The sequence below is a fragment of the Tiliqua scincoides genome, chromosome 2 (genome assembly GCF_035046505.1).
Source record: "Tiliqua scincoides isolate rTilSci1 chromosome 2, rTilSci1.hap2, whole genome shotgun sequence".
NCBI lineage: Eukaryota > Metazoa > Chordata > Lepidosauria > Squamata > Scincidae > Tiliqua > Tiliqua scincoides.
In genome coordinates, this window is record NC_089822.1 from 268,876,632 (window position 1) to 268,893,064 (window position 16,433).

Genomic DNA, 16,433 nt, shown 5'->3' on the forward strand with positions numbered 1-16,433 from the left:
TGTCCCAGGCTCAATCTCCGGCAGCATCACCACAGAGACCTGGGAGGGATCCCCAGAGAGCCACAGTCAGTCAGTGCAGACCATGCTGGGCTAGAGGACTAAGGGTGTGACTTGGGACAGGGCAGATTCCTACATTCACACGCTGCCCCATCACAGGGAACAGCATTCTGGTACCCCAAACAACCAACAGGACAGGAATCAGATTTGCATTCGTTTCTGAAAACAGGAGGCTGCCTTAAACCATAAGAACATAAGAACAGCCCCACTGGATCAGGCCATAGGCCCATCTAGTCCAGCTTCCTGTATCTCACAGCGGCCCACCAAATGTCCCAGGGAGCACACCAGATAACAAGAGACCTCATCCTGGTGCCCTCCCTTGCATCTGGCATTCTGACATAACCCATTTCTGAAATCAGGAGGTTGCGCATACACATCATGGCTTGTAACCCGTAATGGATTTTTCCTCCAGAAACTTGTCCAATCCCCTTTTAAAGGCGTCTAGGCTAGATGCCAGCACCACATCCTGTGGCAAGGAGTTCCACAGACCGACCACACGATGAGTAAAGAAATATTTCCTTTTGTCTGTCCTAACCCGCCCAACGCTCAATTTTAGAGAATGTCCCCTGGTTCTGGTGTTATGTGAGAGTGTAAAGAGCATCTCCCTATCCACTCTGTCCATTCCCTGCATAATTTTGTATATCTCAATCATGTCCCCCCTCAAGCGTCTCTTTTCTAGGCTGAAGAGGCCCAAATGCTGTAGCCTTTCCTCATAAGGAAGGTGCCCCAGCCCCGTAATCATCTTAGTCGCTCTCTTTTGCACCTTTTCCATTTCCACTATGTCTTTTTTGAGATGCGGCGACCAGAACTGGACACAATACTCCAGGTGTGGCCTTACCATAGATTTGTACAACGGCATTATAATACTAGCCGTTTTGTTCTCAATACCCTTCCTAATGATCCCAAGCATAGAATTGGCCTTTTTCACTGCCGCCGCACATTGGGTCGACACTTTTATCGACCTGTCCACCACCACCCCAAGATCTCTCTCCTGATCTGTCACAGACAGCTCAGAACCCATCAGCCTATATCTAAAGTTTTGATTTTTTGCCCCAATGTGCATGACTTTACACTTACTGACATTGAAGCGCATCTGCCATTTTGCTGCCCATTCTGCCAGTCTGGAGAGATCCTTCTGGAGCTCCTCACAATCACTTCTGTTCTTTACCACTCGGAAAAGTTTGGTGTCGTCCGCAAACTTAGCCACTTCTCTGCTCAACCCTGTCTCCGGTCATTTATGAAGAGGTTGAAAAGCACCGGTCCCAGGACAGATCCTTGGGGCACACCGCTTTTCACCTCTCTCCATTGTGAAAATTGCCCATTGACACCCACTCTCTGCTTCCTGGCCTCCAACCAGTTCTCAATCCATGAGAGGACCTGTCTTCTAATTCCTCTAAAACCAGGAGTCAAATCACTGGTTCATCCAAGCCAGACAGGGATGGCCCTCTCATGAGGCCAATTGACGGTCCAATCCTATGGGCCTTCTGCAGAACTTCCACTCTGCTGTCACAGAAGGCTCAGGGATGCTGCGAACATCATGCTGCCACTGGGCCATTTGGAGCTGCCAATGTAAAGTATCGACAGCCGCGTGTGCACGCCAACACAGAGCTTGGGCTCTGCTGACCTTGGCAAGTTGGTGGCAGAGGTATGTCATGGGCAGGGAGGAGGTGGTTCAGGGGAGTTTTCGGGTGGAGGGCAGAGGGTGGATCCTGACAGCAGCAAGATGTGCCAGGATCCTACCTCCTCTTTCCCAGGTCATCCCGCCCCCTTTTTCTCCTCAGTGTTATGTCAGCTACAAAGCTGGTATGGGTCAGAGGAGACCCACAGGTGGCCAGGAGGGTGTTGAGGTCTGAACCCAGGAAATCACTCAGGTCCTGTGCACAGGAGGGAATGTGACAAACGCTATGGTGAATAGACTGTTTGTAGCAAGTAACAAGTAGCAGCTGTTCCTGATTGCTGACTCTGTGCAGCTGAGTGTGGGCGTGCCCTGTGCATAAAACAAGGCCGCAGACAAACGCTCAACGGTGAACGTGTTGGGTGTTAGGATGTGTAGGAATCAGGATGCCGTATATGTGTGTTGCTGTATGTCGGACCATGTTATGGTAAATATCCTTGTATATAATATATCTTGGTGCTGGAACCTAACTCTCATGTCAAGTGCTTCTTTGCCTTCTGAGAGATTGCCTTGGACATCAGCCTTGAGTTTCTGTTGCGCTGCCATTTGTTTTTCACTCTGCTAGAAACTCCTAAACCCTACCACAACAGAGGGCTACCCAAAGGTAAGTAAAAAATATCTTTGGTTGGCCTTCTGGTTGCCCACCCCCCTGTTGCATTATTTTCAGTCCTCCATCCTGCTTCCTGTCAGGGTTTGCAGAGAGACAGCTAACAGAATGACAGGTGACAGAGGAGAGAAGGGCTGCATTCAGACAATGGTAAGTCATTTGCATAATGGGGGGATTTATGAACCACGGATAAGTAAACCACGGATATAGGCATTTGGGGCATTTAACATGCTCTACCATGAAACCACAAATTGGAAATCTGACACCAAAACTCATGGCAATTTGTCACCATGTCCAAGAACCAATACACAACAGCATCCTGATGCTGGCACCATCACCAACATGAACTACCCCCTAACAGCTCCACCTCTGAGGGAGCTACAGTAAGCTGTCTCCTGTGCCCCTCCCCCCACTCCCCTAAGAGGCCTGAGCCCTTGGCACCTGCCCAAGCGTATCCACCTCCAACACTGGACTGGATCCCAAAGCCAACATCCCATTGGGACTGTCCCATGGAAGACTCTCACCTCTCTTTCCAAGCACCCGGCCTCCTGCCTCTGTGGTGGGAAGTCCTCTGCCAGGGCCACAGCCTGGTCACAGGTCTGCGGGCAGCCGGCCTTGACCCAGCTCTGTAGCTCCGACGGCAGGATGGCCAGGAACTGCTCCAGGATCACCAGCTCTAAAATCTGCTCCTTGGAGTGTCTCTCTGGCTTCAGCCAGCGGTGGCACAGATACCACAGGCGGCTGCACGCCTCCCGGGGCCCTTCCACCTCCTGGTAGCGGAACTCCCTGAAGAGCGTGCGCTGCACGTCCATGGTGACGGAGTCCTCTCGGAGATCATCCCTTGCTTTCCTCACACCCTCAGCGCTTCCAGTCTCACTCCACCTGTAGTCACTTTGGGGTTCTTTGCCGAGACAGGCCAAGCCTTTGAACCTTCGGTAGGCCTCAGCCGCTCCCTCCAAGGAGGCCAGACAGGCTTTCGCGTTCTCCCAGGGCTCAGAGTCCAGCAACTCCGGTTTACGGGACTGTGTTGCCTTCAAGGCTGCCTGTGGGTCCAAATATTTCAATCGCCTCTCGCCTGGTCCGCTGCCCACAGCGACCTTCTCTGGAGCTTCCTTTTTTATACTTTCATTGTTTGCAGTCCAGAATTCAGGAGAGGAGCCTCTTGCTCTCTCTGACGCTGCTCCATGTTCAATGCCTGCCTGGCCTCCCTCTTCCAGGCTCCTCCTTGCTGGTCTTCCTTCCTCCAGCTGAGCCTCATCCTGAAGATCACCACTGGGATTTTTCCCCTTCTCTGGCACCATTTTGTGCCTCATGATTACCTCGTCTGAGCCTAGGATGCTCTCTCGCTTGGTAAAGTTTGGATTTAATTGGAAATGCCAGGAAAACACACACAGAGATGGGTTACCAAGCTCTGTTTAGTTTGATCCTGCAACATCTGTGTGGCGTATTCAGTTCTGCTGCAACAGACAGAGGCCCCAGGCAAATAAGTCGTTTCAGAAGCAGAAGTGGTTAGAAGGACTTCACCTGGGGAAGAGACAGATGTGCACATATATGTGAACTTACAAGAAAAAAACTGAACAATGGACCATTTAAGTGGCTTTGAAAGAAGATCAGACAAATGAATGAAAGAGACCTTGTGCCAGGGGTCCCAGAGGCCTCTGAGGTGATCAGGTGATTGAGGTTGGACATCACCAATACATGGTTAGATTTTGATTAGACATCAGGGAAAAAATCCTGACAGTAAGGGCAATTCGGCTGTGGAACAGATAGCCGAGAGAGGTGGTGGACTCTCCCTCACTAGAGATATTCAAGCCAAGGCTGGACAAGCACCTGTTAGAGATGCTCTAAGAGGATTTCCTGCCTAAGGCAGGGGGTTGGACTGGATGACCAATTAGGCCCCTTCCAATTATATGATTCTATGGGTGAGACCCAGCTTTGTACCTCCTTTCAACTGGTGCTTAGGCAGCTATGAAAATCCTGAATTGCTGTCTGGAGTTAGGGATGTTCTGGATACAGGTGAACAACTTTAAGGTAAATCCAATCAAGACAGAGGTGTTATCAGCTACCCAGGAGATCTCTGACCCAGTGTATGGAGTGTCACCCTGCTCTGAATTGGGCTGCACTCCCTTTGAACGTGCCTCTGGATTTGCACCTCTGCCCAACTTAGACTGGGGTGCCAACCAAGCCTTTTTGTGGATCAAGCAGACCTGACTACAAACTGGTGACGTAAAGACTATGTTACTGTAACACACCTCACAGGGGTTGTGCTTGAAGATTACTCAGAAACCACAACTAGCACAGAATGCTGCTGGGCAAGTCCTAACCCAGCAATTTCAACTGGTGTGCCACGGCATATTGGTGGAAGGGACTGTCACTCCCGAATGGGCCTTTTCAGCCACACTAGACACTGTTCCAGAACCACCATTCAGAGCACGATACCATAGTCTCTCAAGACTGAAGGCTGCCAACAAAAACAAAAAAATGTCTGCCGCAGGAGTTTGGAACACAGCAGCTGAAAACAGCTGAAAAAACTATTCTGGGTTCTGCAGCTTATTTGTCTACTGTTTTAATATTTACTTACTGTAGCCTGCCTTGGATACTGCCTTCTCTTCCCTTCCCTCCTGGAAAGGAAGGGAAAAAAATATTTTAAAAGACACACAAATCAGGTTGGACAGGTGAAAAACAGGATCCTAGACATGACAGGCCTTGGATATGACCAGATCTATGTCGAAAGTTACTCTTCTCCTTCCTGCCAGCTTAGCTTGTACCTGGGAGTTCCTCTTCCCCGGACAACACTCAAACCTTGGCAGGAGTCTATTCTGGGAGGCAGGTGTGTCCTGGGAAGTAGATGTGTGACAGCCTGCTCATGTTTTACAATGCAAGACTACTGAAAATGCTAGAGTACAGTATTTGATGTTTCCCATGACTTGGCCATATCCGCCTGGTCAGCTGAGGGAAGCACCATCCCAGTTTCCACCCCAGGACCTCCTGCTCTTTAGCAAGTCAGGCAGCTGGTCTATCTTGGCACCTTATCTCACTCTGATTGGCGGCAGCTTCCCCCCCCCCCCCCAAGAGACCTTCCCTGTGATGAAGGAGATTTTACACTTGGAGACACCAAGGGGAGGATTTGCCAAGAGGCAACAACCCCCTTCCCAGAAATGACTGGTTGCAGAGGGCATGCAGGAACTGCTGCTCGGTGCTCATGGGATGCACAGTCCCAGCTTCAGCACCTGCCTGTATCTCTGCGCCACCTCCCCAACCCCTGGGACCACCCATCCTGGGGTGGGCGGTTGCAGTGGCCTTCTGTGCCACCAGACAGCCCCAGGTTCAGCACCTGCCTGCATCTCCATGCCACCACCCAACCCTTGGGTCCAGCAACCCTGGGGTGGGTGATTTGGTGGCGGCCTTCTGTGCCATCACCCAACATGGGACCGAAGAGTCCCGGGTACAGCACCTGCCTGCCACCCTGCGCCACCACCCAACCCCTCCTGGATCCTGGCAAGCTGCTGCCAGTCTCAAGCACTGGGAAGGAGAGATCCACAGGGTGCAGTCGGGCCCTTTTCCTGGCAAGGGGGCTCTTTTCAGGGGGGACACCCAGACCCTGCATGTACAAAACCTGCGCTGAGTAGCAGCACCCACCTAGGTGAGCAGAGAGCCAGTGTTCTGGCTCCAGGGTGGGCACCACGCTCCTAGGGTGCCAGCCCATGTGGCCACGGGGAAGGGGGCCCATCCCAGCCCAGGGGTGTGGAATCCTTCGAAAAGCCCCAACCCGCGCGCAAGCGCTTGGGCACCTGCCCCGGCGACCAGTGGGGAGGCTCTGCCTCCCCTGCCTCCCCACACCCCTGGGCTGGGAGGGGCCCCGAGCCCGGCCCCTTCCTCCCCCCCCCCGCAGGGCTCCCGCAGCGCGCACAGCCCGGGGCGCACGGGGAGCTGCCCAGCCGGGCGCGGCGCACGGGCGGACGCGCCCCTCACCTGCCCAGCGAGCGTCCCGAGAAGCGAGAGGCCCGACCCCCGCCTGCCTCCCCGCGGAGGAAGAGGAAATGGCCTTCCTCCCTCCCTCCTCCTCCCAGCGGCTGCTCTGCTCCTCCGCTCTGGCAAGCGGAGCGCGGCTCGGTCTGCTTAACCCTTCGGTGCCCCTCGCCCGGCAAGCAGGACTGGCAGCCCCATCCTAGGCCTACAGGCTGCCCAGTGGTCTCCTTTGAGCCACATCAGCTACATAGTCCAAGCAGAGAGGGGGGGAAGAGCAGGCTGAAAAAGGGGGATAGGATGTGTGTTTGCTGCGGGGAACCACCCCTTCCAGCCCACTTCCCATTTCTGATCCGCCCAGAAACCCCCTTGCCCCCTGCCCCACCCAAGCAGCACACTTCGATCTGGCAGTTTCCAGAGGCCTTTAAGGGCAGCCCCAGGTACAGAGAGCTGCAGTAGTCCAGCCAAGAAGTGATCTGCTTGCAATCACTGCCTGTCCAGGATAGGCCACAGCAGGCTTTGAAGGGAGTGTTGGAGCACCGTGGGGTGTCCAGCTAGGGCATTTTGTGGGACCGAGGGGGCTATGGGGTCAGCTGCTCTGCCAGTTTGTAATTTCCACTCATCCAGGACTGCGGTTGGGCAGCTGGAGGATTAAAAAGGAGTTTGTGTTTGGAGGGGCAGTTTAAGTTGAGGGGATGGAGGGCAGTTCTGACCCTCTGCAGGCCCTCTTAAAAGAGGTTTAATATGCTTGCTCTCTCTCCAGCCACTCCCATTCCACCACCTGCAGGAAAGCTCTCTCCACACTGCCTCCTCCTTTCTCCATGATTCATGTTTCTTTTTGTACTTTTACCTTGCACATGCCCAATCTTGTCTGATCTTGGAAGCTAAGCAGGGTCAGGCCTGGTTAGTACTTGGATGGGAGACCGCCTGGGAATACCATAGTCTTTCGAGATTAAAGGTTGCCAACCATTTTTCCTGGAAATGCTGGTTAACTTACATAAGAAGCACCCCACAAAACTAATCCCTATAATAATATTTAGGGTTCTGAGACCAATGGATTGGTCTTAACAATGAACATTCTGCCAGTCCCTTAAGTGACTGGCTGGTGTGCAGGGCTGCCAACACAGTGTCTGCTACATCTCACACCCCACTTGGGGACCAGGCTAGCCAGGAAGGTTCAGTAATGAGAAGCTTTAGTTACCCTCCCGGCCGCTCTTGATCCCTGCAGGGACTCCTCAGATTATCTTGATGTAGATTTGAGGAGCCTCCTGGGGAGCATATCCAGGCTGGACCACAGTATGTGATTCAGTGGCCATGGTTGCTGCCTCAGTCTCCACCCCACTCCATGTCATTTTGGGGCAAAAGGAGACTGTCAAAAAGGGGAGTGGGAGGCCTGGATATGTCACTAAACACCATGCCACATTCTTGGAATCCCAGAGGCTCTTCCCAACCTGCTTTCATCCTGCCCGTCATGCAACCACCATACATTTTCCTATCTCAATTTTCAGTTTGTTTAACCTGCGCTATCAGTGTGCATGTCAGGCAGACAAGTTGGATCCATGGGAGGGATTAGGAGACCTTTGGTCAGCTGAGGGTGATGGAAGTGGCTGAAAGAAGGTCACAGGCAAGGATGTGCTCACTTCTGAGAGCAGGACAAGGAGGGGTGGAGGAGAAGTTTGTGCAAGATCAGTAGGAAGCAAGGGAGTGTTTGTGAAGGGGCACAGTGCAAGGCGAGGTGAGCAGAAGGCTGGGTGGAGGTGGGGGGAGGGCAAGGGGGACACAAGAGAGAACCAGGAAAAGTCAAAGTGAGAGATGACCAGGGAGAGCCTCGCTCTTGAGTTCCATTCTCTTCCTCTGCCCTTACAGCACTTGTCACATAGCCCCATCAACCCCAGGTGCCCATGTGGAAAATGCATCCCTTCTTGCTGAATAAGCTTATTCCTTCACTTGGAAAAGAGAAGAAAGAGAAAGGCAGGCAGAACTGTCTTCAGTTGACCCCCCCACTGGTTTACTTTTTCTCTTTTTTTGTTCGGCGGCGGGTGTGTGTGTGTGTGTGTGTGATCCTAGCAAATAGGGGAAGCTTCCCCTGGCTCAGGTGCAGAAGGTTTTCCTTCCCCCCTTGGTAGGACAATCCAGTTGACCAAGTGGCTGCAAGATTTGCCCTCCCTTGTGAGTGTTGCACAGGCTCCCAGAGCTGCCCCTGCAACCCTGGGACATCTGAAGGAGGTTGCTGAACCCTGCGAGCCAACACCACCCAGAAGTGAATGGACTGCTCACACGGCTGCTATCTCTTGCTCGGAGAGCAGGAAAGCTCTAAAAGCGTTTAGGATCAGGCCAAGAGCCGAACTGCTGCGAAACAGCTTTCTTCCTCTCTCTTATTTGAAACATGCAGAATTGCTGATTTCTTTTCACCACTGACTGTATTGGCAACCTTCAGTCTCGAAAGACTCTGGTATCGCGCTCTGAAAGGTGGTTCTGGCACAGCGTCTAGTGTGGCTGAAAAGGCCAATCCAGGAGTGACAATCCCTTCCACACCGGGAGCAAGTGCAGTCTGTCCCTGGTCTGTCTCCCTGGCTATGGGCCTTCCTTCTTTGCCTCTTAGCCTCAGACTGTTGGCAAAGTGTCTCTTCAAACTGGGAAAGGCCATGCTGCACAGCCTGCCTCCAAGCGGGCCGCTCAGAGGCCAGGGTTTCCCACTTGTTGAGGTCCATCCCTAAGGCCTTCAGATCCCTCTTGCAGATGTCCTTGCATCGCAGCTGTGGTCTACCTGTAGGGCGCTTTCCTTGCACGAGTTCTCCATAGAGGAGATCCTTTGGGATCCGGCCATCATCCATTCTCACGACATGACCAAGCCAACGCAGGCGTCTCTGTTTCAGCAGTGAATACATGCTAGGGATTCCAGCACGTTCCAGGACTGTGTTGTTTGGAACTTTGTCCTGCCAGGTGATGCCGAGGATGCGTCGGAGGCAGCGCATGTGGAAAGCGCTCAGTTTCCTGTCCTGTTGTGAGCGAAGAGTCCATGACTCGCTGCAGTACAGAAGTGTACTCAGGACGCAAGCTCTGTAGACCTGGATCTTGGTATGTTCCGTCAGCTTCTTGTTGGACCAGACTCTCTTTGTGAGTCTGGAAAACGTGGTAGCTGCTTTACCGATGCGCTTGTTTAGCTCGGTATCGAGAGAATGAGTGTCGGAGATCGTTGAGCCAAGGTACACAAAGTCATGGACAACCTCCAGTTCATGCTCAGAGATTGTAATTCAGGGAGGTGAGTCCACATCCTGAACCATGACCTGTGTTTTCTTCAGGCTGATCGTCAGTCCAAAATCTTGGCAGGCCTTGCTAAAACGATCCATGAGCTGCTGGAGATCTTTGGCAGAGTGGGTAGTGACAGCTGCATCGTCGGCAAAGAGGAAGTCACGCAGACATTTCAGCTGGACTTTAGATTTTGCTCTCAGTCTGGAGAGGTTGAAGAGCTTCAAGCTCTTCAACCACTGACTATGATTGGAGGAATTCTTTGACATATGCTGCAAACCCCCCCAATTTGCAGCTCCTTCCTGTCAATAAATGAATTGACTGTATGGGTGCTTTACCTGTGTGCCTGGGTGGGGCTTTGTTCTATGTGGAGTTACAGGTATATCAGTTTTCATCAAAAGAACTGCACACTTGGCTGGACCTTAGCCTACGGGGGTTGGCGTCTGAGCACTCACGCACATGCAATGTTCCAAGGAGAACATAGGTAGAGCACTTGGGAGTTTGGAGCAAGTGTTTCTAGTTCATTTCTCCTCGAGAAGAGGAAAACTGGCAATTCCTTAGCTCAGTGGTTCCCAAACTGAGCCACGGAAACCAGCCTGGGTGCTGCAGAATCCTCACAAAATAACTGCCGCCCTATACAATGTACAGCGTTGTAGCCTTGATGGGGAACTGCAGCCAATGTCCTAGTAGGTCAAGGGAGCCATCAGTAAGTTTGGGAACTGTTGCCTTACATAAACACAAAGCACAACAGAGACCAGCGGGGACAGAAAAGGCGGGGTGGCACATGCTTGTCTCTCCTTACACATTCTTTTCATTCAGGCCAATAGCAGAGTCTATGGCATGGTTGAGGACAGAGTCTCTGCGATCTGGGGAATCAGGATCCTACAGAGACAAAAACCAACTGGGGGACACACAGGCCAGGCTTTTCCTAGCTTGCTTCCTGGGAGACGGAAGGTGCAAACTCCCAGTGGCCCCCACGCCAGAGGGTGTCTGTCTCCTTTGGCTTCCACAGTCCCCCGACAACTAAGACAGAATGCCCCTTCACGCACACATCCAATCAGCTGTCGTCAGGCACTGGGCTCTGGAACTGGCAGCAAAGCAAATATTCTCCTGATGCAGAGGAAGGTCTTTATGACCTCACTCCATGATGAGCTGCCCGGCTGAAGAGAGTGCCCAGCACACACAAGAGCCTCTGTTTCAGTGAGTGGTACTGGGCAGGCAGTACCAGATTGACAAGACCTGAAGCCAGCCAGCGTAGCGGAAGACCTACTGGTCTCCTTTGCATCTGTCTGCCCCTATCCGCTGCTACAGGTGCCTGGAAATGAGAAGGAAGGGCTGGCTCCCCTGCATACCTGGAGGGCAGAACCAGAGGCCGCACACCTGATCCTTATCTGCTCTGGGTAGAACAAGCTGACTTTCTGCCAGAATGGCCTTTGGACAGAATGGCCTTTCTGCTTTTTTACGCAGGAGAGTCAGTAGATAAAACGCGTGTTGTAGCCTGCAGCAAGTGGTTGCATGCACCATTCAAATCCTTCACAGAATGGGGGCTGCTCTTCGACCTTTGTGGAGTTGCTCTTCAACATTTGTCTTTGTATTGAAGGCACCCCCGATAGCAAATAGGGTCTGCTCCAACTGTATTTTGAGCTTGTGCGAGACCACCCTGCCAGCCCCCAAACCACAGTATAAAGGTGTGCCCGTCCCAAAAGGTGCTTCTACTGACCACGCCCAAGCATCCAAATTCTGGAATCGCCCACCTGCCGCAATATCAGGATCCAGCCAGGGAGACCGTGACAAGCACTCATTTTCTTTATTTAAAAACATTTATATCCTAGCCCTGTATTCAGGGCAGCTTACTGTACTCTTCTGAATACAAAGCAACTTAAAAATCCCTAAAAAATAGTTATAACACAATACAAGAGAATGACAGCACCATCAACTCCAGCGGCCCAGACAGACGGAAAGGTCTTCGCCTGCTCCCAAAATTCATTAAGCTGGGTGCCAACAGAGCAGTGATTTGCCACCTGACCCCAATGGCATGCTGACCCCTGATGTCTCTTCTGTCTTCCAGGAGACTCTGGCTCTGTTTCTAGGGTCACTGTCTCTAGTAATGATTTGCCTGCCCATCTTTCTCCGGTACCAGAGGAAGAGGAACGGAATTTGTTACTACAGACAGTTGCCCTTGAAACAAAGCCGCGGAGCCCAGAAGAGATTTTCAACCGCTGTGCTCCAAATTCCCAGGACACACCAATGTGCCATGGTGAAAATAGCTACAATCAGGGCTGGCCCTAGGGCGACTGTGCTGACTGGGCGCCATGCACGGGAAGCGCCCCACGCTTAGGCGGTGAGCAGATTGCCCTGTGCTGCAGCCAGTGCCTTGCTTGTCAGCTGACACATGTGAGGCCAGTGCGGTGAGTTGAGCTTCTCCACTTGTTGGCCCTCTCGCCTGTCTGCTTGGCCTGAAATGCCCCCCCCTCCCGGGAAGCAGTTGGAGGTGACGTCATGTCGCTGCCACCTATTTCTGGGTGTCGCCCTTCACGGCAGGCACCATCAGCCTGGGCACACCTGCCGCTTGCCTTGTGCCCCCAGAGGGGATGGGTGGAAGGCCTGCAACAAACATTGTCCCATTGGGCCCTGCAGCTCCCAAGGCCAGCCCCAGCTGCAACAGAGCACACCAGAATTGGGGTAGCATTGCAGAAAACACCTTTGTGCTGCTCACCATCCGAAAGCACAAGCCCCGAGAGAAGGGCAGTGGAGTGCCCCAGGCTCCAGGATGCCAGTGCCTTTGCCCCTCTTATACCAGCAACTCTTATTTCAAAAAGGCGCGAGGCCTTTTTCCTTCATCCTATGTGTCCCACCACGGCTCAAGCAGCAAGAGTTCTTCTAGGTGCTTGGCTGCTTCTGCTGCTGCAAATGGAAAGGGCCTGCTTCTGGAATTCACTTACACAATGCATCAGTGAGGTGGATTCTCAGGTGGGACGTGAGGGTGGTTGTTTCAGCAAACCTCATCCCGCACTGCAGGCATTTATACACTTTTCCCACCACATGGTTCCTCTGATGGGAAGTGAGGCTCCTTTTCCGGTAAAACCTCTTCCCACATTCGACGCACTGAAACGGCTGCTCCGCCGTGTGGATTGTCTGGTGCCTCATGAGGTTTCGCGCCTGCCTGAAGCTCCTGCCACACACACGGCAGCTAAAGGGCTTGTCCCCTCGGTGTGTTCTCACGTGGGCCCTGAGACTGGATTGCCAACGGAAGATCTTGCCACAGACGGAGCACTGAGTCTTCTCTCTCCCCATCTCCGTTTTCTCTTGGAGTGGGGTGATCTGGAGGTCCCCACCCCCACCCTGAGAGGCAGAGGACTGGTCCTTCTGGTTCTTCCCTGCTTCAGCTCCTGCCTTCTGCGGCACTTCCTCTTTCAATGTGGCTTCTCCCAGCAACAATGTGTGTGGCTCTTCCCGATTCTCAGCCTTCCACCGATTACCCGCTGGGAAAAAAGAGAGAAAACTGGTAAGGCCCAAGAGGGGAAACACAGAGGACGGGCTGATCCCGATGCATGTGGAATACCCCCCATTGAATGGTGTTCAAATACCCAAGGTAATGGGACAGCACTAAACTTGGACTATGGAAAATTGTCTCTAGCTCCCAGTTCATAAGAACAGCCCCACTGGATCAGGCCACAGGCCCATCCAGTCCAGCTTCCTGTATCTCACAGCGACCCACCAAATGCCCAGGGAGCACACCTGGTAACAAGAGACCTGCAAGGCCTTCTGGGAATTGTAGTTAAGAACATAAGAACAGCCCCACTGGATCAGGCCATAGGCCCATCTAGTCCAGCTTCCTGTATCTCACAGCGGCCCACCAAATGCCCCAGGGAGCACACCAGATAACAAGAGACCTGCAAGGCATTCTGGGAATTGTAGTTAAGAACATAAGAACAGCCCCACTGGATCAGGCCACAGGCCCATCTAGTCCAGCTTCCTGTATCTCACAGCAGCCCACCAAATGCCCCAGGGAGCACACCAGATAACAAGAGACCTCATCCTGGTGCCCTCCCTCGCATCTGGCATTCAGGTGGGGGAGGGGGGAGAGATGGAAATCAGACTAATCTACCTCACAAGGCTGTTGCACAAATAAATAGATTCTCCAATCATGAGGGAAGGAGGGAGACACAGAGTCCGAGAACTGTGGGCTTGAGCCATGGTACTAAAAACAGTTCTGGTGCCAAGCCGAGACACACACGTCTAGGACAAAAGCACCGTCTCTTCCTTGTCAATGATCCCCTCCTCCCCAAGGAAGGCAGAGGTGGAGAGGAACTTGGCGGCGGGGTGGGGGGGAGGAAGGAGTGCCTTTGCGACCTCAACAACAGGCAGTGGATTTCAGAACAGGATGCAGTTATATGCACAGGGACTCACCTGGGTGAGCAGCCTTTTCCCTGAGCCTCAGCATGCCCTCATTCTAAAATGGTTAGGCTGAAGACTGCAGACACTGCTTGCCATGTCTTCAAAACCGTGAGAAAATGTTCTGCATCGTTTTAAGGGCTGACCTGGGAATTCTCTTTCAGCCTCAGGACTCCTTTGCAGTCCATCAGTGAGGCCAACTGAGGCGAATGCTTTCAACTATCACCCTAACCTGCCCACAGTGAGCTTCATTCCTTTGGATCCCCACTGGTGAAAGAAAAGGCTGGAGTGGGGTGGTCAAGCCCCTGCTCTGCATGCAAAATACTCCAGGTTTGGTCCTTGGTAGCATCTCCAGGCAAGGCCAGACCCCTGCCTGAAACCTTGGGAAGCTGGTGTCAAGAACCCTCAGCTAGATGGGCCAATGGTCTGTCTCAGAATGCAGATGCAGTAGCTTCCAATGCTCCTACAGTGGGCCCTCTTTATCTGAGCCCGCGCCACCTGGACACAGCTGGAAGTCACTTCCAGTTCACATTGGTGATTTCTGGTTGCATCTGGGAGGGGTTCTGAGGAGAAAGGAGGCTGTGCGTGGCCTCCCCGCACCTCAGAACATCTCTGGATACACCCGGAAGTCACCAGTACAAACTGGAAACAACTTTCAGTCGCAGCTGGGAGGCCTTCTGAAGAGATTGTGTGTGACCCTCTGGATTTATTGCAGTGTAGTGCCATGTCCCGTTTCCCCCCCCCATTTACTTATTCACAAATTTTGGTATCTGCAGGGGGGGTTCCTGGAACAAATCCCCCACAGATCCAGAGGGTCATAAGAACATAAAAAGAGCCCCAATGGATCAGGCCACAGGCCCATCTAGTCCAGCTTCCTGTATCTCACAGCGGCCCACCAAATGCCCCAGGGAGCACACCAGATAACAAGAGGCCTGCAAGGCCTCCTGGGAATTGTAGTTAAGAACATAAGAACAGCCCCACTGGATCAGGCCATAGGCCCATCTAGTCCAGCTTCCTGTATCTCACAGCGGCCCACCAAATGCCCCAGGGAGCACACCAGATAACAAGAGGCCTGCAAGGCCTCCTGGGAATTGTAGTTAAGAACATAAGAACAGCCCCACTGGATCAGGCCATAGGCCCATCTAGTCCAGCTTCCTGTATCTCACAGCGGCCCACCAAATGCCCCAGGGAGCACACCAGATAACAAGAGACCTGCAAGGCCTCCTGGGAATTTTAGTTAAGAACATAAGAACAGCCCCGCTGGATCAGGCCATAGGCCCATCTAGTCCAGCTTCCTGTATCTCACAGCGGCCCACCAAATGCCCCAGGGAGCACACCAGATAACAAGAGACCTGCAAGGCCTCCTGGGAATTTTAGTTAAGAACATAAGAACAGCCCCGCTGGATCAGGCCATAGGCCCATCTAGTCCAGCTTCCTGTATCTCACAGCGGCCCACCAAATGCCCCAGGGAGCACACCTGATAACAAGAGACCTGCAAGGCTTCCTGGGAATTGTAGTTAAGAACATAAGAACAGCCCTGCTGGATCAGGCCATAGGCCCATCTAGTCCAGCTTCCTGTATCTCACAGCAGCCCACCAAATGCCCCAATAGCATTTGGTCCACAGTGTACTGTATCTTTGTACCTGTACTGTGTGATACCAGCTCAGCCTGTATAAACAAATTTTCATATTCAACAGAAGACAGAAAATGTCCCCAGACCCTGAAAGAGGGTTGTTTTCTTCTCAAAAATAACGTGAAAATTCTTCCCCTTTTAACTAAAGTCAAAAGGGTGGTTGAGGGGAGGTCCTTTGAAGGCTCTCCTGGAGGAATCAAACAGCATTTCAAACAGGCATCTTCACAGCCTTTCCAGGGAAAGAGTCAGATTTTTTCAGCCAAGGGGATGAGTAGGGACAGATGGAGTGCCTCTCTCCCCTGCACATCTCCCCAGTGAGCCCTCCCTTGATTCATATGGCTGCACAGGGCCTGTTGCCAGGTTGCTTGTGCAATTCCACGGCCTACAAGAGAGACAAGATGATGGGAAGACTACTGAGCCCTTTTACACATTTTTATATGCATTCTGAATTTTTTTTCCTAGTGCAAAAAAATAAATAAATTAATCCTGCTTTGTCTCTTGGTAACGTTTCAAACCACAGCTTTTTCACATAAAAGCTTAAATTGGTTGAAACTGAATCAATTTTTAACAGCTGTGAATAAATTTTGGGCAGGCTAGAGACAGATACCCATACACTAGTTACAAAGGCTCAAAGACATATTAAAGTAGACCACAGACTCCAGGCATTCTCAGGAGATGGGCACCCAGTTGAAATCTCCCTCCCAGTAACCTTTACCTAGTGAGGTGGCACCTCCATCACCCTCCTGAACAATCCATCTGAACAGCGGCCTCTCGCTGGTGTCCAATAGATCCTGCTCCGCCTCTGGGAACTCGGGGACCACTTCAAAGATTTGCTGTGCCTGAAACCGCAA

General features: G+C 52.3%; 1 protein-coding gene across 1 annotated transcript in view; it reads right to left on the reverse strand.

Moving 5' to 3' along the window:
* Window positions 1-16,433, reverse strand: part of LOC136639175 (zinc finger protein 585A-like) — a 31,394-nt gene that overhangs the window by 4,221 nt on the left and 10,740 nt on the right. Inside the window, exons 8-9 of the mRNA XM_066613181.1 lie at window positions 16,298-16,421; window positions 12,623-13,036 (exon numbers count right to left, since the gene is read on the reverse strand). Of these exons, the coding sequence (XP_066469278.1) occupies window positions 12,623-13,036; window positions 16,298-16,421 (538 nt within the window). The remainder of the gene's footprint in view (window positions 1-12,622; window positions 13,037-16,297; window positions 16,422-16,433) is intronic.